The sequence below is a fragment of the Athene noctua genome, chromosome 2, assembly GCF_965140245.1.
Source record: "Athene noctua chromosome 2, bAthNoc1.hap1.1, whole genome shotgun sequence".
NCBI lineage: Eukaryota > Metazoa > Chordata > Aves > Strigiformes > Strigidae > Athene > Athene noctua.
In genome coordinates this window covers 109305897-109331744 of record NC_134038.1, presented here as the reverse complement: position 1 = coordinate 109331744, position 25848 = coordinate 109305897, and the positions used below count along the sequence as shown (strand labels likewise).

General features: G+C 39.6%; 1 protein-coding gene across 2 annotated transcripts in view; it reads right to left on the bottom strand.

Moving 5' to 3' along the window:
* Positions 1–25848, bottom strand: part of LOC141957814 (sodium channel protein type 5 subunit alpha-like) — a 225414-nt gene that overhangs the window by 17909 nt on the left and 181657 nt on the right. For both annotated transcript variants that reach the window (XM_074899871.1, XM_074899870.1), the window contains exons 20-22: positions 25567–25721; positions 21498–21671; positions 6219–6341 (exon numbers count right to left, since the gene is read on the bottom strand). In XM_074899871.1, the coding sequence (XP_074755972.1) occupies positions 6219–6341; positions 21498–21671; positions 25567–25721 (452 nt within the window). The remainder of the gene's footprint in view (positions 1–6218; positions 6342–21497; positions 21672–25566; positions 25722–25848) is intronic.

Here is a 25848-nt window from a genome sequence, read left to right as displayed (position 1 = left end):
TGGCAACAGGTAGATAACTACTAACACTACCTAAGGAGCCAGACCACCATTAAAGGCTTCATACATGATTATTTTTTCCTTTTGTAATTGAAGAGCTAATCTGTTGACATCCCACCCATGGGATGATGTTTTTTCAAGAGGAATCTTTTAATTCAGGAGCAATCTGTGAAGTCATCCTGACCTCTCAGATCCTACTGGATAATACACTTCAGTCAAACTGTTTTTCATAATCATAGGATTAATTGGAAACAGCTGGGGTACATCAAAGTGTCTCAAAATAGACAAAATTTCTGAAAACTTTTACTGAATACTGGTCTCCATAGTCCTTGGGATGTGAACTCTAGCTGTGATAAATTTTGCTTATTTAAATAATAACTGATTGAGACATACAGTACTAAAGCCAGCTTCCTCTGTCTGATCAATATGCATGATTAAAACAGTGAAAGCAGTCTAATTTAACAAAAATACATTCTTTTTTTCCTGTGGCATTCTGTACAGTTCCTACACACCAACCCAGACAGGGGTGTAAACCCCTGTGTAAAATCATACATAAAAATGAAAAGCAAAAGGAACTTTCAAGGTGTGGGTATGATGGCACTGGCACTGGACACCATTCTGAAGCCATGCAAAAGAAATAAAGGTCAGACCATCTACAGACCCTCTACAGCTGTTGGTTTTGAATGCAGCATTATAATACCAGTACACCAACTGGGCAAGATGCACGTAATTTACTGTTTTGAACATTAAGACGTTTATGCATGCCAAACGTTATACTAAAGATATTTTCTGAGGGAAGAACACTATCACAAAATATAGTCTTCTCCCTTCTATGTCAGCCAGGTTTCTCCATAATCACAGCTTTCATTGCACGATCCAGGCAAAGGTGCCTGACAGCACTGCTGCAGACACCAGCCCCACTACATGAATTTGTCTCCATCCCTGCTCATGCTTTGGAGATTAGAATCTGGTAGGCAGACACTAAGCTCTTCGTCTTCTCCATCTACGTTTCTGAAACTGAGACAAGGTGATATTGATCTATAAAATGAAATTTTATTCAGTTGTGAATCTGATTATGGAAAATGTCAGCTCCTGTTTTCTCTTGTATTACTGTCCAATTTTATAACAAGCTAATACTGTAACATTCGTTTCCCCATCATTTTTGCATTGTTGAGGAAGAAAAATACCCGGAAAGAGTAAAATGGGTTTCACACATGTATAGCAGCAGCTTCATCTACAATATACAATACAAAATTATGTAGATTTTTCAAAACCCAGATTTATATTTTGTGCATTTATGAATGAAGCTAATTTTCACACAGGAAAAGCTGCTTGACCATTTTTTTTTTGTCTGTATAGGCTCATTCCTGATGACTTTTCAGTGTCTGTCTGTTTGGTTTTTTTCCTTCCTAATTTTATCTTTCAGTTTTGGATGCTAATTTCTAGCTTCATTGTTTTAAGACCAAATTTACTATGTTAACCAAAATGCTAAATAATTTCCAGATCAAGGGCTTATTTAGATATAGCCTCAGCCCTTGTCAAAGGGGCCTTCACTTGCTGCTATGTGGGACAATATTTTTGTTTAATTTTGATCCATGTCAGGACAAAACAACGGCATTTATGGTACATATGCTGCTGAACCTAGCTCCCACCCACAAGCCCTGTGACAGGACACAGACATTCAGGTTCCATCAGTGCAAGCAATGGCCATGCCTGAATCCTGCTTTTTCCTCCTGCTGAAATATGTTCAATAGCTTGTAGATAACAAAACATGACACAAGGCTGGAGCGAATCCTGTAACACCTCTCTGAATGAATTATTAACAGGGGGTTTCATTCTTCTCTTGCTGCTTCTGCTCTTATGCCAGCATGATGCCATTTGGTCTGCTGGAAACACTCCTGATTTGCACTGAGACAAGTGTGAGGACTTAAAGACCTGGATCTATAAACGCAAATTCTTTTCATAAAATCATGTTAAAAGTTCAGCTGCAAACTTTGCAATGAAGAAGGCTGAATTTCTGCTTCATCTAAGAACAGCAACATATATAACCATGTTTAAAAAAGGTTTCACACCTCTTGATTTTCATCAGTACCTTTATAGGTGAAACCACCTTCCGGGTGACTTCTTCAGGGACAGCCTAGAAACTGAGCCACCCTCTGCCCTAATCCACAGTGGTGCAAATCTGTAGCCTGTGCCTGTCCCCAGCTCTCCTGATCTCATGAGCCAGCTCCTCAGCTGAAGCTGATTCAGATTTAAAATCCAGAAATAGACTTGCACGATATGTTAATCCTCCCTGTGCTACAACAGAGACCACCAGACTTCCTGCAGTAATTTCAGGCCCTGGCTATAACTCCTAGTGAAGGCTGGGCACAGCTTTTCCAAAGACATCTAATTTACAGTGTTATGATGTCAAATAAGAAACAAAAATTTTATTGTTAGATAATCTATTCCTGGTGTCCTTTGCCCTCACTGTTAGAAACAGGTGCTGTAATTTTAGATTGAATTTGTTGTACTTGAAGCACTAGTTATCTGCTGTTAGATATCTTCTCCTATCATTCCCATCTTCACTGAAGGTGAGTTACCACTGAACATTGCTTTGAGTAATTAAAAAACACAGAGCTTCTTTGTAATTGTCATCATTCCCTCAGATTTCTAATCACACTCATTGCACCCCATATAGACTTTCCCATTTCTAACACCCTATTTCCAGCAGTTTGGTGGAATGCCAGTATTGAACCACTGCTTTCTCCCTCTGCTTGCTGGATTATTTCCCTGCATATTGAGGGACTGTAATAGTCACCTCATTTATCTGACCTGCCCAAAAGCTTATGTCCTTTTGAACAGTCATCCCAGTCCCTAAATTCTTTTCAGCTGCTGTTTTCCCAGAAATGTCCGCCAGAGTAATCTACTTTCCTTCTCCTGAGGTGTATGATGAATGCGGTTTTATTAAAATGCATGTTGTACAAGTGATTTGTTTTTCACTGTGATCCAGATCAGTCAGGATAATTCTGTTATCCATAATATTATACTACTCCGCTCACTTTGTGTGTTGTCATCAAAGATTTTATATTTTCTTCCAGGTGCTGTTAAAGTCCAGATTAAGGACAGTTCTCATTCTAAGACACTCATCACTGAATTTACAGTGTCATCACTCTTTACGATTACTTTTCGAGATCCATCACCCTTTTAAAATTAATTTAAAATACGTTTACTTGGCTTGGTACAAAGCTCGTGTTTTCATCACAGTGTCCCGTGGTATCAGATTCCTCTCTGAAATCTAAGGATATTATATCAGCACGGTTACCGTCATCAGCATAATTTGTAATCAAATCAAAGGACCGTATCATTTTTACAAGAACTATTCCCATGAAATCATGCTAACTAGCATTAATTATGCTATTTCTTTCCTGGATGTATCTTGTAGCAGCCTCACCATGACTTTGCCTATATCATTTTCACATTAAATGGTCTATCATCATCCCACTCATCCTTTTAAAATACTGCAATAACCTCCCTTGCTGGGAAGAAATTTGCAGGGAAGTGACACCTCTGAAATAATTCCCTGAAGGACAACACATGAGGTGACATTGGAGACTTCATGATTTGGGACAGGCAGCCCTAAATTAATTTATGCTGGGCCTTAGTATGACCTGGAAAGCAGTGGGTGAGGCAGGGTGTTGGCACATGCATGGAAACCCCCTGGGTGTACAGTAACAGTCAGGTGGGATACTGGTCTTACTGGGGGCTTTTTGGGGGACAGAGAGGCAGGGTGGCAACCGTTCAGCCTTATTTTGCAGGTGTCTCATGGGATGAGAGCTGCTGAGACTTGTGTCAAACTCAGACAGGTCCCAGACTGTTTGAAGACAGGGAAAGGACTGAAGTCTGATAGTAACAGGTCCTCTTGGCCATGGAAGTGCTACTCTGTGCCTTTGCTTCAGGACCAATTGTTTCCAAAGGTTATGTACAGTGTCAATGAAATAAGTCTTACTGCAGTATAAATGGGAACTTTCTTTGTCCTGTTCTAGTCATGCAGAGATCTTTCAGTTATTCAAGAAGACATTATAATAGAGCAAGCTATTATTATTTTCTTACCGTCAGTGTTTGCTTCTCAACATTATCGTTATTTAATCCATCACTGTGCTGGCAATTTTCCTGTACATTTTGGAGCATATGAACTCCTCATAATGAAAGGTCCAACTGTCCCTAGTCATGTTAAGTGTGGTTAGACAAACTAAAAATAAAATAATTTGATTTTCCAATAGCACGTATTCTCAATTACAATTTATCATATTTTATAAGCTAATTCACTACCTCCTCAGTGACTGAATATATTTCAGCTATTGCAATGGTACAGGGAAGAAAAGGGATGTTGGGTCAGGGATCAGGGGGGCTTACAAGTATGAACATGTTAGGAAGGAAACTTGCTGGGCTGGCGCATATGTCTACACCACATAAGATCTCCATCAAGACAACCTCTTGCTATTCTCAGAGATGCAAACCTTTTCATGTTATTTCTCTCTTATTTCAATTTCACTTTTCTGATGCTTTGGGCTAGTCTTCCCACTGCTTTTCAGGTTTGAATCCAATTTAGTTAAACTGATGCAAAGTCATGAGTCTTATGTCAGCTTATAATACGTTATAGGGGTTTTGCTTGAACTTGCAAATCCACTAGTAGAAGCTAAGCCTTCATAAGCCAGATTTAAATTGATTTGAGAGTATGTGCACAAATCATTCTGGTAGTTAAACTAGTGCAGCTTTTGCTGATACCAACATTTGCTCAATTTGCAAATGTTTAATAAAGACTTGGAGTGAGGTCATCAAATGACATAGGAGTGAGAGCTTTAATTAACATCAGCAGTGCAACATCACTTTGTGCCAGCTGACGATCTGCAGTTTGCTTTTGTTTTATTTTGTGAATAACATTTATAATATTGCCTGTGTTTGATGAAAACAGTGTGGTGAACAAAACAATTCAGGTTTGGGTGCCCAGATGAATAGAGCTTTTTGAATTATTTTGTCTTGCTACTAACACAGAAGAGAGTGGTCTGCAAGTAGATTTGTTTGATCTTCATCAGCAAAAATAATGTGATTTAGATAATCACAAGGTCTGTGGGCCAAAGACATAGAGCCCCAATTCTGGTCATCCACAGAAGAGGCAAAGTATGTGTACAGGGTTTTCATAAATTGCTCTGTCACCATATTTCCTGGGTTATCTTAGTCAGACTCTCTAGCCTTCAGTATGTCCTACTGCAAGGGTACTGTAATGAGAACAGTTACTTGCTAGGAGCTCAGTGCATGAACTACACATTTTAGTCACTGATGATTCAGACAAAATTTTTGTCTACAGGAAAGCTTGACCCTGAATATACCTCAGTATGAATGCTGTAGCATTTTCATTGGCCTAATAGATTTGGGATCGTCAGATGATGTAAGTTGGTTTACATGTAATTTTCTTACAGATTTGCTTTATCTTGCTATGCAATGTGCAAGATTAGCAGTAACCTCAGCTCATACAGAACACAGTTGTCACCATCTGGAAGTTATGCATGGTGCAAGGAGTTAAATAAAGTGCTTATCTAGGCAATAATTGATCAGTGTAGCAGGTAGACTTAACAATAAACAGATATGCTGTGTAGATATAGCCACAGTGGCAAACGAATGCAGAAGAGAAAGAGATGGATGCACAAGATGGAGCAACAAGCACAAGCGATATGGTTTTAATGTTAACCTTGACATTCCACATTAAAAACTGCAGTCTGTTCAAAGGAATGATTTTATATAGTCATTCATTTGCTTTCCCTATCTTTAGAATTTCTAATTTTTGTTTTAATTATTAGGGAAAATGTCCTTAAGGACTTTCCCAGTCAGTCTCATTTTAAGACATGTCAAAAGCAGAGAGCAAACTTGTAGCTTGGTTATTCCCTGAATATGTCTTATAATTGAGAGGTAATCGTCAGCCAGATACTTCCTTAGCCAAAAAGCTGTTTTTTAAAAAGCAATATGAAAAGTTACACAGCAAGATTAGTTTATCATTAAATCCACCAGAGGATATATCTGTAAAGATACAATTGCAATCAATTTCTGATATTGTTGTTCTGGTACAGCATTATAATGCCTTTCCTTTGGCAGACAAAATGAAGATAAAACCACATGCAACAGTTCCTTGTTACATGCTTGATGTCACACAGTTGATCTTTGATCAATGCTTCATATAGTCTTACCCTCATCCCTTCAAATCGTGACAATGCTCTTAATGGTCGCAGAGCTCGGAGGGTCCTGAGAGATTTAATGGGACCCATCTCAGAGTATCCAAGTGAATTGGCGATGAGGCTTATTAAAGAGACCTGAATGGAGACACAAAGGAAAAATCCAATCTGTTAGTATACTCCTGACATTTTCCTTCTCTTCTGACTTTCCTTCCTGAAAAGAAACAACTGGTTAGTGGAACAGTGGAAAAAAAAATCTTCAATGGAAGACATTAAATTAGACCAACACAGAAGAAAGGAGATTTTTACATCCACACATATACAGAACTCTTACCAACTCACAAAACCTTTGTTTCCACAAAATTTATAGAAATACAGACTTTCAAAGTTGGTGGTTTTCTTTTTAACTAAGCACACAGAAATCCTCTTATTGTCAGGTTGCACAAAGTGGATGAGAAAGGAGATCACTGTTACAAAATGACCGTTCTGTGACACCCATGCTGTAGGTTTCCTGTACACTCCTCAAGGTGTGTGTATATTTGACTATTGAAAATATGAGTCACATAAGAGTTATAATTTAGAGCTTTCTGGATGAAAACACCTGTAAGATCTAACCATTTCCAACAGAGATAAAAGATTTTAGCATTACCATTCAATTACTAATCTTAAACTTACTGATTAGAAACAAGTCTTCTAGATTGCTGATAGGCATGACTTTATACCATCGACTCTAAAAGAATGATGTGCATGACTCACTGATTCTGCACTTCTCACTTTTTCTGGTTTCTGCACAGTCTTTGAAGGAGAAGGAAACTTAACAGGTGCTCAGTGTTGAAGTTTATATCTCTCACAGACTACTTATTTGAAATAAACTATCTATTTCCAAATCTGGAGACAGCATAGAGGGGTTCCAATGCTGCTCATGTTCTCAGAGCTTTTGTAGTGCCCAGCTGGTCAGAAATGTGGATGCTATCAGGCACAGGACTGGAATCTGGGTGAATTGAATGGCAGTAGAGATTACGGGTCAGATTAACAAATACATAGAGCAACTGGGTTTTGTATGCTCAAATCAGTGTTCACAGCCTGAGGGAGTGACAAACAAACATCTCTCCACCACCCCAGGTATCACGCCAATTTGCTTGTATTTAAAAAAGAACCAAAATTAACTGTCACATATTATAAAATATTATTTTCTTAGAAGAGAGAGACCTATGCATTTTGCTCATCACAGCTTTCTTACTCCCATCTTTAGCTGATTTCACAGACCCAGTTACCATAGCATCAGATTATCTCACACTCACCAATGTGAGTGTGTAGAGTTTATCTGGAAGGACTGTGCTTTATTGCCATTTTAAAGATAGCAGCTAAGTCTAAAACCAGAGATTCTTCTATACTATATAAAAAACAGGTGCTTAATGTAGAAGGAAACTCTAGGGTCCCCCATGAAGACAGACAGCTCTGGTGGGAAATCTTCCTTTTCATTTTAGGATGGGATGATTTTTCCTCTGAACCCCACTGCTGACTGACCAGCTCAGAATCACCCATGAGTTTGTGATAAAGCAGGAGAACAACAGCCTGGTCTCCTAAGTCTCAAGCTAGTGTCCTCTTTGGAGCAGCCTTTCTCCTGAATATGCATTCATTTATGTACAAATACTGTCTGCATAGCTAAGAATCTTTGTAAAACTTGCCTAATTTGTTAAATTATTTACCTATTGATGGTTTTATTGTGGCATGTGGTTGACAGCGATCCTAAGGGCAGGAGGTCTCAGAAACACCAAGCCTGGACTGGATGCAATGGGCTGGATATCTGCCAGGATAAAACAGCCCACCTCTGCAGACAACTAAGTGGCACAGAGGTAGACTGTCACACTTTAACATGTCACTCTTTAACAAGGCGTGACACAAACTCACCTGCTGTGTATAGACCCAGAGGCTGACATGGAAGGAAGGTCTTAATAAACAGTTCTGCATTTTAATGGTGAGTGTGCTATAAAAACATCACAGTAGACAGACAGACTGGATTCAGGGTTTGAAGTCTTAGGCCCCTTAGACACTGGGGAGGTAAAAATCACCAGTGAAGCTTTCGCTTCCATCTCTAAGAAAGCAGGTGTGAGCATGCCTAAAAAGTTATTTTAAAGTAATGTTATACGTTTGACATGCTTCTTTCACCTAAATCCTGCTCAGTCAATGCTCAGTTTTAACTGAGATGAAAATCTGGGTTTGACTTAAAAGCTATCTTAAATTCACCAACACATCCAAACTGAGACAGCACCCATTTTCTGTCTTCCCTATTTCTCACCACCCTTGATTACATCCTGTACTCTGAAGCTGCATTAACCTACAGTCCAAAGCCGCCTCCTTTTGTTCTCTCTCCCCATTGACTTAATGGTGCCTAAATAATGAGAAAGGACTGAAGGATTTAGATAGGGCTTTGAGCAACAAGATCTAGTGGAAGGTGTACCTGCCCATGGCAGGGGAGTTAAAAATAGATGATCTTTAAGATCCCTTCCAACCCAAACATTTCTATGATGCTGTGATTCTATGATCTGTCTAATAGCAGTAAGTAAATGAGTGGCATACTTATATACTAAAGCCATTCAAATAAGCAACCTTAAAGCTGTAATATAACTGGCATTATTGAGATATTATAATAGGAGTAACACTGTGGCACATATTTCTGTCTTTGGTGGAAAATTTAATGTGGAAAACAGACTTAACCCCACAAAGCCTTAGAGCTTCCTATCCAGAAAATCTGAAGATATAAGAAAAAGAGCTCAATAATAGCATGCTCAGTGATAGAAACCAAGATCCATACACTCACAAACCAAGGGAAGCTCATTCATTTGTAAAATGAATGTAGGGATTTAAAAGAAAATTAATCAGATACAGATCACCCAACACACTTCTTTGCTAATTTCATCGACAATGACTGAAAGTCAGATCTTCTCAAGGTCTTCAAACTCTTGTGTTTGTGCATGTGCAATGCAGCCCTCAGCCCGGATTTATGTCCTGTAACTCCCCTTTCTATCAAGGCAGAAGATGTTCTATTCAAATCCTACAAGACCAGACTTTGGATCTGAGTGGATTACCATTTTCTTTAGAGTGCTGTAAGTGTCACCCTGAAACACATCACAGGTGCTGTTGTCCTCCTGACACAGAATTACACAGCATTAGATATCTCTTCAGAGGATTAAGACATGAAGCTGTGTGATATTTGGCAATGATTTACATGGCTGGACTCAGAACTGAGTTTGACACAACTTGTTTAAGTGCTTGGATATTGGTTTTGAAGGTATCCCCGTCAAATTTTATTTATAGAATTACTAAAGCAGAGACTTGGCCATTTGAACTTGATTAAAAGTGATTCAGAAGGCTATTCTTAGGAAAAAAAAAATCAAGCAGTTTTCAGTGCTGACTGCCCCATCTAATCAGAGCAAAAGGTGAAGTCAGCTGTTTCTGTTATTTATTTTTTTCCTGCTACAAGGCTGTGCAGCCCAAAGCTGCTCCAAGGTTCTGCTTTCTGCTCTGCTCAGTATCAGAAATGTGCTGGCACCCAGAAAACACCTCAAAGGAGAACATAACCTCCAGATCGACAATATGGGACACACTTCTAATCCTTTCAGTATCTGTTTGCAAATAGTTTTGTAGGTTTTTCGGAGAAAAAGCAACCTCTGAAGACCAGGCAGTACTGTAACTTTGTGGAGAGCAGGTGAATCCTAAGGAGTCACTATTGCCTGGAACCATTTCCCACAAAATCCACTACTTGCTGTTAGGCTTGAGCTTTCACTTCACCTCCACCTTTCACATGGCATGTGTGCTAAGAGTTAAGCTACAGAGTCTCTCATCCTGCTGTGCAATTCTTCTCACCCAAGAAGCCTTACTATTATTCTGATTTGCAGATGCTCTGCTTCTAGCATTTCCTTCGAGAGTCTTTCCAGAACGTGCTAGATCTTACTAAGAAGCTATCACAGCTTTCCATCTAAACCTTCCTTGCCCTTAATCAAGTCATAATATCCTATCCTCCATGTTAGCTCTAGACTGTTCCTTATACCCTGGACTTGCTGTTCATTTTGTGCCTCTAAAGTCTCCAGGACAATGTTGTCACTGGAATTTTCTATCTATTGTGAACCCCAGTGTGCAACCTGGCCAGCAATGAGGGTCCCTAAGGTGGAGAGTAGTCCTCATAAATTGGAGTATGCAATCCTGTCTTCACAGACATTAACGGCAAAAGTCTCATCAATTGCATGTGCTAGGATTTCAATCAATGTGTCAGCTCTTCCCTTTTGCTTTCCTCAGATAATCTCAGCACAGCTCAACAAGAGCTCAGTGCTATCAGCAACTTCCCAAAATTTATTCCACCCCAAAAGAGTGGAAACCCTGAAAGAGTCAGCATTTATTGCCCAGCTCAATGGTAGAGTTTCCCAGCAAAGCTCAGGCTTCAGGCAAAGCCATATTGATGTTACCTACACACCTTGGCTTATTTTTGCCATTGTTGACAGGCAGGTGTTGTTTAGTTCTCTCTGATCCTGGCATTTAGGGAAGATTTTGCCCCTGTTCCTTACTTTCTGCGTCCAGTGATAGTTTTATCTATGTATCTATAAATATATCTGTATACCTATAGACCTGTATTTCTATGTTCCTACGTATTTCTATATACAAGTTTATCTCTACAGATTTTACAATGATTTGTATGACAGCCTCTGGAGCTGGGTAAAGGGAAAGAAAAATGAACCCACAGATTTAATTTTTGCCATTTTCAGAGTTATGCTCCAGTGAAAAATGAGAGCTTTTAAATCTTGTGACTGCACTGAACACTAGAAATACCAGCTATGGGGATTATCAGGCCTGTAGCTGGTGTTCTGAAAGCCAACCTCCTGTCATCTACATAGCTTAGTGGCATTAACAGAACAGGTCTGGAGTGCCCTCTTGTATGACATTCATAGGTCTTCTGAGGGAAAAATCAAGAACCACCAATGAATCTGGACTGCTAGAACACAGGCCATGATCTCTGAAGATAAACTAGCCTCACCGATAACTGTTCAAAGTTATTGCTACAATTTTCTAATGAGATCAATGTTTGAACTTTTTAATTATTTTCACAATCCACTACTAGATTATATTTTACCCCCAAAAAAGTATTTTCCAGGAATTGGGACATTTTTTCAGTAAGTGCCCCTTTTTTGTTTAATTATTTTAGTGGAATATTGTTATTCTTGAGATAAGAAATATGATTAATCTATTTGTACCCAGGTGACACCCATGTAATATTATGTTCCCAGTGTGCTCACATTGGTGCTCACAGCAATTCATCAGTTAACAGATATGCAGCATTTTTGGACTGTTAAAATTGTTCACTATGAACACACAGAAATAGTTATACAAGAGGTATATTTGTCTTCATTATCTGACAGTGACTTAAGAAATCAGTGTTGTAAACCAATATAAAGCCCAGTAAATCTGTCAGAAGAGATTTTTAAGGCTGCAGCAAAACAGTTATAAGGTAGGAAGTGCAATAATGCAGCTTCCTTTCAGCACACACAGGGGAAACGATCTTTAATCAAAAGATCACAGACTCTGTCCCAAGGAGTAATTGTATTTATAACAGTAGTAGGTTTCCTTCCTATATGAATACATTTTAATAGCATATTAGCAGCATGCACAGACTCCCTGCCCATGAAATTATGCTTGGTGGCAGTAATCCAAGGGGTGCAGTCTTTGAGAGCAGTGTTTCACCTGAGGCTGACAAGGTTTCCTATGGAGAGGAGGTGGGTTTGAGCTGGAATAGAGGCTGTTACTCTCTTTTTTGTGTTCCTTCCCACCAGCCTAAAAACACATCATCTCAGATAACCAGAGAGCATCCACTGGACTAAGCTGGAGGCAGACCTGAGCAGAACCATGCAAAGGCAGATGCTGCTCGGCCTAGACAGCATTTTTGAATCAACCCCAGATCACCACTGAGACAAATTAATAGCAGAGCCCAGGGAACAAGGATTTCTGCCTGAGCAACAGTAAAAATCCTCCTTAGCTGGTCATATAAATCCTAAAACCCATGAGAACAATGAGAAGCTCTACTAAATGTCTGCTTGCTGCAGCACACAGCTGTGAGCAATACCCTGCAAGCTGCTGTTTCATAGAGAAGAGGGGACCTCCTTCCTGGTTTGGGCAACAGCATATGTTTTCTGCAGCTAGGGACTTCATCAAATTAACCTGCTTGTTCAAATTAGAGGGGAGGGAGCAGGGAAAAAAAGGACATCTGAAAGGGAACACAGCAGCTGTGTTGAAAGCTCTGGCCACTTATTTAAATAAGCAGTTTCAGCTAATGCAGCCCCCCAGTGCTTTCAAATAGCTTTTTGTGTGCCCCAGGAACACCTGTCTGACTCGCTAATTGTGCTTTTTTTCTTAAAAAAAAAAAAAAAGAGTAGAAGAAAAAGAGCTTGGATTACTTTGGGTGCCTCTTTTCAATCCAGTCTGGTTTCTCCTGTCCATTGCTGCCAAGGATACCCAAAGATATCTTCACAGCCAGAGTGGCAGCCCAATGTCTTTAAGAGCCAGGCCTGTGGTCCCAAGTTGCTCCCCTTGATTTGAAAAGGAACAAAATTAGGCCTGTACCTCAAGTGCAAACTGGAAAAACCACAGGAAAAAGGGAATTTGCAAATAATTTGAAATACATGGAACTTTTACTTGCCACTCTGAAATACTGTTGGGAGAAAAGGGCTTGTAATGAGGTTGGTATTCCCTTTAACATCTACCATTTCTAAGCAGATATTTTAAAAAAACTGTGAGGATAATAAACATCTCTATCTTTTTCACTCCAATAGACATCTATATGGCAGAAAATGTAATAATTGTATGATTGCACCTGTTAATCCAAAAATTGCATGTTATGAATGAAGGATGTAAAGTTAAAGGAAAGTCTTAAAATTAGGGCACTAGAGAGACACTACGGTGACCTAAACCAAATTCTCATCTCTGCTGTTTCCTTGAATCACAACCCTCACACTCAGGTAAAGACTACAAGCTCCTTAACACTGCTCAGGAGCTAGTCCATAGCATGGAGATGAAAGTGCATCTGCAAACAAGTTAATGAATAGCTTCTCTCACCAGCAGCGGAGTTCATTACTGCTTGTGGAGTGCTCTCGTGTATTATAATATGATAGGCTACACAAGTGCCTAGATTAATTATAAACAAAATTACCTCCTGGAAAGCCTGACGCTCCTTCTTATAACTCAGGTTAAAAAAGGCTTTTACATCATCCACTCATGTTTTTTCACCAGGACATTTCCTCTTCTTTTTATTTTTTTGATTCCTCATCTACTATTCAAACAAAGGCTGTGAAACTCTGTTAATATTCCATCTTCTCAGCTTGTTTCTTAGTCCTTATGTCCATGCTTTTCAAAGCAATGTTTCCTTTTCAGAGGGCAGCCTTGTTGCAAACAGCATGTGCCACTCCTGTTGGCTTAAATGCTTTTAAATAAACCGTTCCTGCATCCTAATTGCTTCCTGGTGGTTTCCAGAAGAGCCTCTTTACATCTTGCTGTTCTCTTAATCTGTCACCTCCTATACACCTGCTCAGGCTTTTCTAACAACTCCAGTCAATTCCCAAGGCAGATGGCTGCAAATCAAGAATTAAACCTCAGCTAATTTCTGAGGGCGAGTCAAAAGACCTGCTGCTGTGAGCTTGCATCCACTGAGACGGCAAACTGACTTATTGACTTGCAGTTTTCCCACCTCACCCTTTCCAAATGGATTTTCAGCTTATTTTAAATCACCTTTTCACTCTAAGTAGCCACCATTGCCAGACCTCCAGGTCCCATTTATCAGCATTGGGTAGGGATGGCAGAGGGATTGCTGTGAATTCTGGGGACCATACAATGCTCCCTGATCAGCCAAACCTTAACCAAGACCAGTCTTTCTCCTTGTTGCAGCAGTGGTGACTGTGCATGTGCAGCTGCCTTGAAAAGTCTGGTATTTCTACTGGGATTTAGAGGAAAATAATTTCTTCATCATTAACTATGTTCTGCTTCTCATCCAGATGCTGTGTGGAGACAACCTTGACTTAGGGCAGCTGAAGAGGAAAGTTATTCTCCCCTTAAAAAGATCTCCAAAACCACTGCACAGTTCATCCCAGTGTACCTTCTTGATGCTGAATGCTGTTGTCAGGAGTAGATGGGAATATTATTATTTATTATTTGAAGATAGTGTTACAATGCCAGGGGTGGGCATAGTGATTAATGAGAGAACATTGCCCTAGAGGCTCAGCCACATTGACTCTGCTTTTCCATCTCAGCTGGTGGGAGTTGAGGTCCTGAACTGAAGGCATGTTTATTTCTGGGCAGGATCAGGATCAACCCTAATTATGCAGGACATGATGAAAAAAAAAAAAGAAAAAAAAAAAAGAGAAAGAGAAAATTCTGTTTGGGCTGTTTCCACAAGGTGCTGTTCTGGATTTGCTTGATTTGCTACAGCATTTATTTAATCAAATGTTCCAGATCAATATGAAAAATACCGAGCTGATGTGGGAAATATGACAATCTTAGCTTGAAAATAATCTCTGTTTAGTTGGATTCTTGAACCCGATTGATCCTGGTATTGTATTGAATATGCTAAGATAGAAAGGGACTCTGAGGAATTATAGGATCCCTGATTTCTGCCAGAAAAGACAATAGTACAAGTAGGAATACATACTACAAGTAGGAGTCTTCATCTTCATTTGCCTTAGCACAAAGCACCGCAAAGCCAGGGTAGGAGACCAGTACAAAATCTTGACACCACTGGAGCACAGCTTTCAAATTTCATCCCAATTCCTTTGATGTCTGTCCCCAATCCCAGATAAAGGATCACTGTGACCCCTCTGAAGGCTTATTCTCTCTCTCTACTTCTTCCTTCCCCCTCCCACTGGCACCAGTCTCTTGAGCTGCTACTGACCATCCTGGATGGAGCCCAAGGGTGGTGGGAAGACATTTTTCTGTCTGCAACAATTGTGGCATGCAAAGGTGCTGGTCATCAGGAATAGGAACTGTAGGACAATCCTCTGTCCCTGCAGAGTGTGTGGGACTCTGGACTTTAAATACAGCCTACATATCCCTCCCAGCTTTGATTCTCTGTGCAGGGGAGAACATCACTGTATAAGGAATTTGACTGCTACGCTCACAGTAATGGAAAGGACCAAGCAAGCTGCATGCAAGAGCTCCATGGTTTTATTCACTATATTCTTTTAAAGTATATTCTTCTAAAAAAGGACATTGAGATGTTTTCCATCTTTAAATAACTTTAACAAAAATGGTTGGTAAACCTAATTCAACAATCTCAGTTGAGATGGGTTTTCTACACCACTTGCAACAGCTGAAGTTCTCCCTCAGTAACTGAAATTCTTCAGTAATTGAAGTAATTCTTAATCTTGCAACCATTTTGAAAGATGTAGGCAGGCAGTGAGCTGCACCTACTGCTGGACTTTTCCCCTCACCTTTGTTTACTGTCCTTTTTCCTCCAGTCAGAGCATACTTTGTCCTTCTGTGCCTTGTCTGAAATCGAGCTTGTGCTTCCACTTGGCAAAGCTGGATTGCTCTCCTTTTAGCATCTACGTGGTAACTAACATGAGGTGCAAACCAAGATAAGACAAGACATTTGGATGTTTTTGCATGTGTTATGTTGAGATAAAATGTGGGGAGGCAGAAGGGAGATTTACAGCATCGGCTGACCTGCTAACACACATTAAAACCACTTATCTCATCCTCATGTGGATTTTTTTTTTTTCACTTATCCTGAATTAGCCAATATGTAGTAAATCAGCATTTCTCTCTCTCTCTCTCTCTCTCTTTTTTTTTTTTTTTTTTTTTTCAGAACCAGGCTTGCTGGCTTCTGGAGACATATTCTCTTTCCTATTAGTTATCTGGGAGGTTTATGTCATCAGCAGAGGCCCAGAAGAATGTGCACTGAGACACCTTGAAAAATCCCACATGAGCTTTGAGGAGCTGCAAGAAAACGAAAAGAACTCTGAAGTAATAGTACTCTATTGTAACCTGTGGATTTTTGATAACTTACAGTGAGCACCAATAAATTAATTCTTAAAATGCTTCTCCAAGTGACAAGCTGTATTATTTTTACTTTGCCGTGGTTATATTTTTGTCATTCTGCTCCTGTGTGTTTTTCTGAACAGAAACTAGATGAAATTCACATGCTTTTAGGATAATTTCCCAAGAATACAAATTGGATTTCAGTGCTGTTTGAGAACACCTCATTACAGCAGATTGTGTAATTACTGATAAAGCAAACAGAAATCACCTTGCTAATCAACAGGGAATACAGATGGAAAAAACAATTAAAGTAATCATAAACCATCAATATTTACTTCGCACAGCAAGTTTTTAATTGTCACTTAAAGACAATACAACACAAGGGTGTAATTTAATTAAATTCAATTTTTAACTAGGGATAGACAGTTTTAAACTGTTCATCTCAAACTCAAAGATTATTAGCTGCTTCTTAACTCGCCTAGCAGTAAAGTATCTGAAGTAAAAATCTTAGAGCAAGTGCTTTTCAGTAAACTGTCTCGGAAAATGTAATATCTGTATTTTTTTAAGCACGCAGTGAGAATTATGGTCCATTGACTGAACATCAACGAACAGTTCTTAAACATGCAAACAGGAAATTGGGCAGCAAACAGGAAATTTGGGAAGCTGCTCAGTGGGGAATACAGACCTCTAGATTAGAACTCAGCAGCTCCAGGCAAACACCAGAAACCACTCACAAAAGTTATAGGGGGTTGTGAAATGTACGTATTATTTAACTTCCATAAAAGTGTCTACAAAATTGTGCCTAGCGGAGTTGTCGAATAACTAATTTGAGATGTCTGACCTCCAAATCCTTTGTTGAGCCTTGCTTGAACTACTTTGCAGAGAGATATATTGCTTAAAGCTGTTGTGAGCCACTGCCTCCACAGTGACAGAGCAGGCTCTGTGGGAAAAAGGATGGAAGGAGCAATCTTTCCGCATGGCGATGCAGCTAGGAGAGAAATTGGTGGGACATCAAGACAAAAAATTGAGAACTAGAGATGAATGTTCCTTCCCCGTTGCAGGACATAGCATTAGGACCTGTTGCTGGAGATGGCTGAAGGGAAAGGAGGCTGCCAGCATCTCTAAAAAAGCAATTGTTTGAGAAAACATCTTTCCCCAAGTAGCAGATCTTGAAATGGGATAATTTTAATAAAAATTTGTGGAGATACCCTCATCTCCCCTTGTCTTTGAAATCAGTAAACGACAATCAGGGTTCCTTTTAAGCCTGGATTGGGACTAACTTTTGGTCAATAAAATTGAACCCAAAAGCTGCAATGGAGATGATGGATTTCTGAAAACGGACTTTTGTAGACAGATGACATTAGTGCCAGTTTAAGAGGATTTTTCTGTATATTCACTGGCAATGAAACTTGGCTGAGTATTCTTACTAATGAGTTAGAGATTTTACATCCCTTTCCTGAGAGCTTTCTTGTGACAGCTTCTGTAGGGTACTGGTTTCTCCCCTCCACCTTCAATGCATGATCAGCGAGTGAAGAAGCTGTTGACCACAACATCTCCAGTCTTTGAATGACGCTAAGGTCCAGACTGATGTCTTTCCCAAACTGACCACTGAAAGGGAATACTCCATCTGCTGTCAGCAGAGACTGGGACATAGCTCAGAATTAACTGGCTGAAGCTCAAACTAGATAAGTTCAAGATAATATTTATAGGTCAGAGGAAACAATTGAAAGGAACATCAAATATGACACCAACATGCACAAGTGGTGGAGTTTATCTACTCCTTGTTTAAAACCCCAACCACCTCTGCCTGTTGCAGGACATGCCTGGTTGAGAGCAGATTTTATAAACATTCATTCTGAATGCCATGTACCTCCATCTCTGGCCAAGTTTAGACTCCTTGGTAAATCTGCTTTGTGTGAAGAGGTTTTGACTGCATGAATGCCTGGAAATATTCTTCGTGAAAATATTTGCCTGTGCATTTTAGCAAAGAGGAATGTGCATAAACACCGTTCCTGATGGTGATATTGATGTCTGTCTACACTTCAGGTATACTACGGTCTCTGCTTTTCCCTCATTTGAAAAGAGCTGTGGACTGAGTGCCCACCTCTCCAGTTCATGAGCATAGAGGGGCTATATTTGCAGTGTAGAAGGGGGTCACTTTTAGCAGTATACTTGTTTCTTGCAGGGAGGTAACATGTACAGATGTACAGTAATGCTGTTTGTTCAGTATATCCAAATTTCAGCAGACATCTAAGACATCTTTCCCAGGTGTTCTAAGTTGAAATGAGCCTGTATTTTGTGGTTTGATTACTCCTTTCTCCCTTCCTCCCAAAGAAATCTCTTGTGGTGTTATTGATAGGACTTTACTGTATTGCAATGTATTTAAAAGCACTCTCTTACGGTTTTGCTACACTAGCAGACTTCTTTGAGATGCAGAGAAGCCCATTATCAGAGATCATCCTTTAGGGATTCTACATCAAGCAAAAATAGCTCTCAGTTTGTGGATTACTGTGTGTTTTGATGTTCAGGCTTTGCAAGACAGAATTTTCTTTAGTAATCCACAATTGTCAGATGGAGCCTTTGCTGTTCCACTGGCCCAAATCAGTGTTACAGCTCTTTCACAAGGAAGGGTAAGTACAGAAAAAAAAAAATTAAAAAAAAAAAAAAAATCAGCAGCAATATGCTTATACCCCCTCTGGGTTCACTTCCCATTTAGAAATAGTGAATACTTGCAAATTTTGAGCTGTTTTTATGAATTATTCACAACAGAAAAAGGATTCTGAGTTGCATTTGTACAATGAGAAAACAGATGATAGATGGTTTCACATGTCCAATGAAAAATCAACCATCACAGCTTGAATTTTGAATACTGATACCAAACTGCTAATGAATAATTTGCAGATCAGGAATTTTTAAGTGAATAATTTTAAACAAATAAATTTGAGAAAATCAGACAAGTGGTTCATCTGCTTCTTTTGGAGCAGCTAATTCACCCATTCACTCCCTTCTGCAGCTCAGTTGCAGTGATTTGGTTCTCAAAGGACCAAAAAGAAAATGTAAATTAAAGTAAAAAGTGTGCTGGAAAAATGATAGCATGGTACTCTGCCAATTCAGAGTGGCAGGGTGTGTGAGCAATAGGGTAGGAGAAGAGCATCTGTTAAACCGGCTAAAAATATAGTACCAGGTTCTCATAATCTACATTGGGAAATTACTTTGAAGAAAAGAATGAGGCTTGGTGAAAAATTTTATTCACTGAGAACTTTAAAGGGCAAAAGATTTCCTAGAGCCAATAGATAACTAAAATAACTCAAGGGTGAAGAAACTTTTAGGTTGGATTGGGAGCTTGCAAAAACAACATTTCAGTGTGGGTTAAGAAAATAAAAAATTCTGAGTGAGTAAGAAGGGGTGTATTTTCTGGGGACAAGGGGGAGTCCCATGGGTCCATGGTCCCCTTTCCCCCATAGAAATGGTTTATGCCATAATGTGCTCTGGATGTGTGGCAGGGAAGGTGAAGCCCCTTTTCCCAGCCCACCTGTGAATGTCTCTGAAATCTGTCATTATAGTCACAAAATCCACATTAAAAGACAACCACATAACTAAATTTTGGGGTTACCTACTGACTTTGCATTGTTGCGTAACTCGTGTTCCAAGGGGGTATTTATCATGGAGGACAGAATCTAGCTCAGTTTTTGTTTTACTGTCTTTGGTATTAACTAGATGTTATGCTACAAAGTATGTATTTCTAAGAAGCATGGAACTCATTTCAAACTGTTAATGATGCAGCAGAGCTCCAAACTGTTTCAGTCAATTCATCGTGCAAACTGTTGCTCCTGTCAGGAAGGCCTCTCTTCATATTTGTGACAATATTAAACCCTCATCCAGCCCTTCTAGTCTTCAAAAGCTCATTAAAACAGTAACTCCAATAACAAATTCCTGGAAATCCATATACACTTTAGGTGAGTCTTGTTAGTCCCATTTTACAGATGGAGAAACCAGGAAAGAAAAGCTATGTCACTCAACCTAAACCACAGTAAGCACAGGGTTGGGCTATAACTTAGGAACCGGTGGTTTCCAATTTTGTGGTTAGATAATTAAACCAGGCCTTCCCCTTCTATCAAAATTAATCTGTGAAAATGAGTGCCTTCCCTTTAAGAGGTTTCCAAGCATGTATGCAAAAAGGAATTTATGACCTACAGTTTATGTAAAGAACTTCCTTTTCATAAATCAATTTATTAAAGCTCTGGAGAAGCTTCCAAAGGCTCTGATCCAGCAGTGCACTTAGACATGTCCATAACTTCAAACAAGTAAATCGTCCCATTGAAATGCTTTCCTGGGCTGGGGCCAAAGAAAGTGCAGTTCTCCCCTGAGGCAACGTTCAGATATAAAATGGGGAAAAATAATTTATCAAAAGTGTAATAAGTTACACAGTCATGGCAGAGCTCTGCCAGTCTTCCACATTAATACCTCAAGCTAATATGAAATGACCTCAGGGAGATAATTGCCTCCTTTTTGATACACTGTGATGCAATGTTAAGCTTCATCTGAAGGATGCAGTATTGTTGGCTTTTCCTGTATTTGGTGATCCTGCATCCAGGCAACGTGAAACTTCAAGAGGAGACATACCTGGTCCTAGTAACACTCCTGGGGCATGACCTCTCCTTTGTTCAGATATTACTCACTTTTAAGGATTATCCTTGTAGGAGAACGAAGCATCGTGATATTTCAAGGATTTGGAGTATTCTGTAAGGTTTCGTAATAGGGAAATCAAGTTGACAAGAGGACTATTCACACCTTCTGGACTCCTTCGCTGGGAAATACCTGGGAGATGGTACTGAACATACTGTTATGTGCTGCTGGCAGCCTCACTGGGAAACTATGCCAAGGACAGCTTCTCTAATCTGCTGAAAGACTTGTGTCTAAAGGTCATGTGCGGAGCATTCAGAGGTAACCAGACCTTGTGCTAGCTGGGAGTGTAGAATGAGATGTTAAAAGCTAAAAGAAAGAGTGAGCTCCTAGGGACAGGAAGGGAACGTGACTCAAATTATCAAGGTGACACCTCTATGTATCGACACAAAGTGGTCTTCTCTGCTCTGGCACACTGATTCCTGGGGATGCATGGTTACGTATCAAGACCTTCTTCAAGATTTGCCTGGAGTTATCACTGAGAATCAGAGTGACAGCTGTCATTTTGTAAACACAAAGCTGCTAGACTTAACAGACTGTTCTTATGCATTATAAAACCCAACAAGAGAAGCATCACACTTCCAAAATGATACTTACATCTACAATAAGGAAGTCAAGCCAGCACCAGGCATTAGTGAAATACTTCTTGAAGCCATAAGCCACCCATTTCAGGAGCATTTCCAAGACAAAGATGTAAGTGAATATTTTGTCAGCATATTCCAGCATGGGTTTTATGTTTTTTCGATCATCAAGGTAAATATCTTCAAAAGCCTGGAAGTACAAAAGATTGATTAAAAACTTCTCCTAAGCTATGTTGGAAAGAATTGGTGCTGCAATACAAGTATTTAATGGGATATCATGTACTGTCTGTGATTTCTAATATATTTTAATATTACCATCAGAAAGAACTCACAAGCATAAATAGAACTGACCATAACCTAATAGAGATCTGTTCAGCTTTCCCTTATAACAGACTCATGCTTAGCTATCTTACTCCAGCCTCTACTGGCTGTACTGACAAGACATCCTTTGAGTGTAAGAACAGCTTAAGCACCCTAAATTTGGGAATGTGAATATGTGAGCAGGATGCCACCCCAAGCTGCCCAAAGGCATCCTGTCTCAGCTACCGTTGGCTGTGTCACTGCTGTCAGGACACCTCAGATTTCCCAGGGCATAGGATGCCTGTCTTTAGGAGGCAGTATCTGACCCTTACGTTTAGTCATATATGTCTTATTGCTGATGATGACCAATTGAGTTATCAACCTGCCCATGTTATAGAGTACCAGAGTTTCCTGGCTTCTGTTCAGTCATCACATTTCAGGTAACTACAGCTATCTGCCTCAAGAAATGCTCATTATTATTCACTTAACAGAACAATTATGTTTTAAAGGTCAAGGTATCTATCTACCTATCCCATCTGCCTCTGTAACTAATCTTATGCAGGGCATTATCAAAGGACTTTCAGTATCTGTATCAAATACATGCAACTTAATAACCCCTTTAAAATATTTACAATATAAAACAATATACCTACAAAAATAAAACAAATAAAGTTGTCCAATAGCTCTCCAATTTAGCTCTCACTTTATAATGTATGTCAAATAAAATGCAGGATCCTAGAGTCATGGTTGCATATATATGGCCTGTTTTGGGGCTTCTAAGTTGAGTAGTGGCTACAGTCTGCTTTCCCAGCTACTCTAGTGACAGACATTACCCAAGCTGCTTCTGTGTCCCTGTCACCTGGATAAGCTGGATACCCAAGCTTTGATATAATACTCTTGTCCCATCGTGTGACCCAGAGCACTTGGCAGCAAGAAACAACATTATTTGAGAGGGTCTGGGCTAATCAGCTTAATTATCTGTATTTACATATTTTAAGATCTGTAGCTATTGTCTGAGGAACTTAAAAAAGTTAGCAAACACCCAGTGCCTGGAGATAAAAGAAGTGTGTTACTTGTCACTCGGGCAGTCACACCGCTCTTCTGCCTGCCAGGGAACAATAACTAAACTGACAAGAAAGCTTTGGCAGCCTGTGTCAAAGCTTGTCCATTTGTCCCCACACCTTGGGGTGATGTTTGCACTGCAACTTGGTCTTCTATCTTGCCTTCAAAAATGATATTTCAAGGGTGTGAAAGAGCTGTGGAGAAAGCCAAAGAAAACAATACACAGAAAGACTGGAGTTTACCACTTCTTGTAGGGGCTCACTAACTTTGTCAGATGACTTGCTGTACTTTGCAATTACTGCAAAAATAACAATAAACTATTTAAATGATTTCCTCTTCTCCCTCCTTTGTTCTCCCTATTTTATACTAACTTTCCAAAAAGTACATTACGTGTTTTCTACTAAAAGCACACTCTGTGTCAGGAGGCAGCTTAATAAGGGATGAAAAATATGCTACCTGAATGCCTCAGGTGCACTGTACTTCTGCACGAGCTATGGATATTACCCAGTGACAAAACTCCAGTGTTTTGCATTTTTTCACAGTGAAAACACGTGAGATTTTTGCAATATAAAACATTACTAAGTGTTATTTATTGTGCTTTGTTTTGTGTGTTAAAAAAAGTTAAACAGGATATCTGCCATGTTATCCACAATTACTATTAAAACACAGGGTCCCAGTTGGGGTGCTTATGGCTTAAATGCATAAGAAGGGTTTTTTGATCTTTTGTAGTAAGCTATATATATATATATATATATATGTATATATATATATATTCTGATGGTTTAACTGCCGCACACTGCATACTGGCTTTTAAACTCCCTTAAGAACTTATCATGTCCCAGGGATGTAGCCAGATGAGCTCAGTTTTTGGAAGAGCTCACACAAGAATAACAGAAGAAAAATATTGTGTGTTGCCTCCAACATCTCCAGTACAAATACTGAAGCACAGTGCTGATATGTGAGAAAATGCAGCATAATTTGCCCTTATACAGAATTGCACTGGCTAAATTGAAAATCACAAAAAGTAAATGAATGCATGCAATGAAAATTAAATGAGATTCATATTGCAGTGTTCAGTAGCTAAGGCACTTTTAATTACATATGTAAGGAAGTGTATTAATCTAAAGTGTATTATAGCAAGCGACATGCCCCCTTTAAAATGTGTTAAAAAATTAACATGCTGATTCTCAAGCTGGTGCAAAAACTGTCAGACTCCATTGATTTCAGCAAAGCTATGACAATTTTTAGCAGCCTACTATTTACTCAAGTTTTTCAGCCTCTCGCTTTCCATAATAAGACAAAATCCCCTGGGTGAATTTACAGCCCATCCCTGGTGGACTTGGAAAACAGTCCATTCCTTTCCTTTTTCCATCAACATTTATGTATTTTCACCTTCTCATCTACCTGCAGAGACTTTCTTTAAACTACATAAACCCAGTATTTCTGTCTTTTCCTCCTTTTTTTAGGCCACTGATAATTTGTGTTACTCTCCTCTACAGTTTCTTCAATTAGCCCATGTCTTTCCCAAAGTGCAGTGCCCAGAGCTGAAGTCAGTGCTCCAGCTGAGGCCTCCTTGGTGCCAACTGGAGTGGAAGAACATGCTTATTCATAGAGCCCAGTGGGGTGTTTGGTTTTTGTGTGGTGTTGTGATGTAGTTTACTCTATCCTGTTTGTTGTCTGTTCTCTCTCCAGCTCTTTTTAGTAAATCTGCTACCTCACCAGTCATCCTGCATCATGCATTTCTGTCTGTGATTATTCCTGATAAGATGAAGCAGGCAACTTTCCAAGATGATGTTCCTCTTACTATGTAAGGCGGATTCATCCGTTTGGCTGAAGTTAATCCCGACCTCCAGAAATACATGGATAGCCTGTCAAAACATGGCACTGACAGCAAATTTAGTAGGTGTATTTCTTGTTCTGTCACGAGGAGATCAGTGACCACCAGACCAAAGCCTAGAAAACTCTTGATATACCCTTTGCTCTATGCCTGGATAAAGATCTGGGAGAAAGCCCATGAACTTCAGTGACATTCCTGACATGTAAATGAACAACATAAATATATGCTGACATTGCTACAAAGAGCCCAGGGCTGATAATACAGGGAGGATATTCCCACTTTGCAGTGGTATCTCAGGAGGAGAGGATCCCTTATCAGATTTTTGGGCAATGACCAACCAGCCTTCGTATATACACATTCATGTGGATGCAAACAGAAGTTATTTGTGCAGGGAAGGTATGGTGGTTTGAGCTAAGGTGTATTCAAAACATGGCAGGTGCCCATCATTTTCACAGGTAGTACCAAATCAGTGTCCCCTGTGTCTTTTCCGATTTTGCTTTGCTGATTACAAAATGTGCTAAAAACAAAGAAAAGAAAAAAGCCATCCCTGGAGAAAAATACAAGCCTCCAGATGGGAACTACCATGGAGCAGTTATGGGATGCTGAAGTAGTAACTCTGGGATAGTTCCTCACACAGACTTCCTTAAGGTTTTGCTTTTCAAAATGTGTGCACGTCATAATTTTATGTTATAACAGAAAGTTCATCACTGTATGGTAAAGGCAGGAGAAATCAGAAAAGCTGAAGACCTGTTTTAGCCCCAAACATGCTTTGCTTTGAGAAAAGATTAGTAAGGGCTCATAAGGTCTTAGAGACAGCTAACTGGAGAACACTTTCTCCAAGACCCATATCCACTTTCAAGCAGCTAGGAAATCCTGTTACATTTACCAGGGCTCCACTGCTCAGCAGGATCATGAATATGATGAAAGTTTCAAACCAGTTGTGTTCGACGATTCTGTAGCAGGTTTTCCGCAGTCTCCACCAAATTTTGCCTGGGAATTTTGTGATGTCCACTGAACAGCATGGGAAGAATCTCACACAAACTGAAAAGGAGCAAAATGAAAATAAAGCAACTGTTAAAAAAGCCCATTTAATTCTTAAAGCTGCATTAAGGAGCTGCTAAACAAGATTTCTTCTAGCAATAAGCTGCTGCATGGAGTCTTTCCTCCC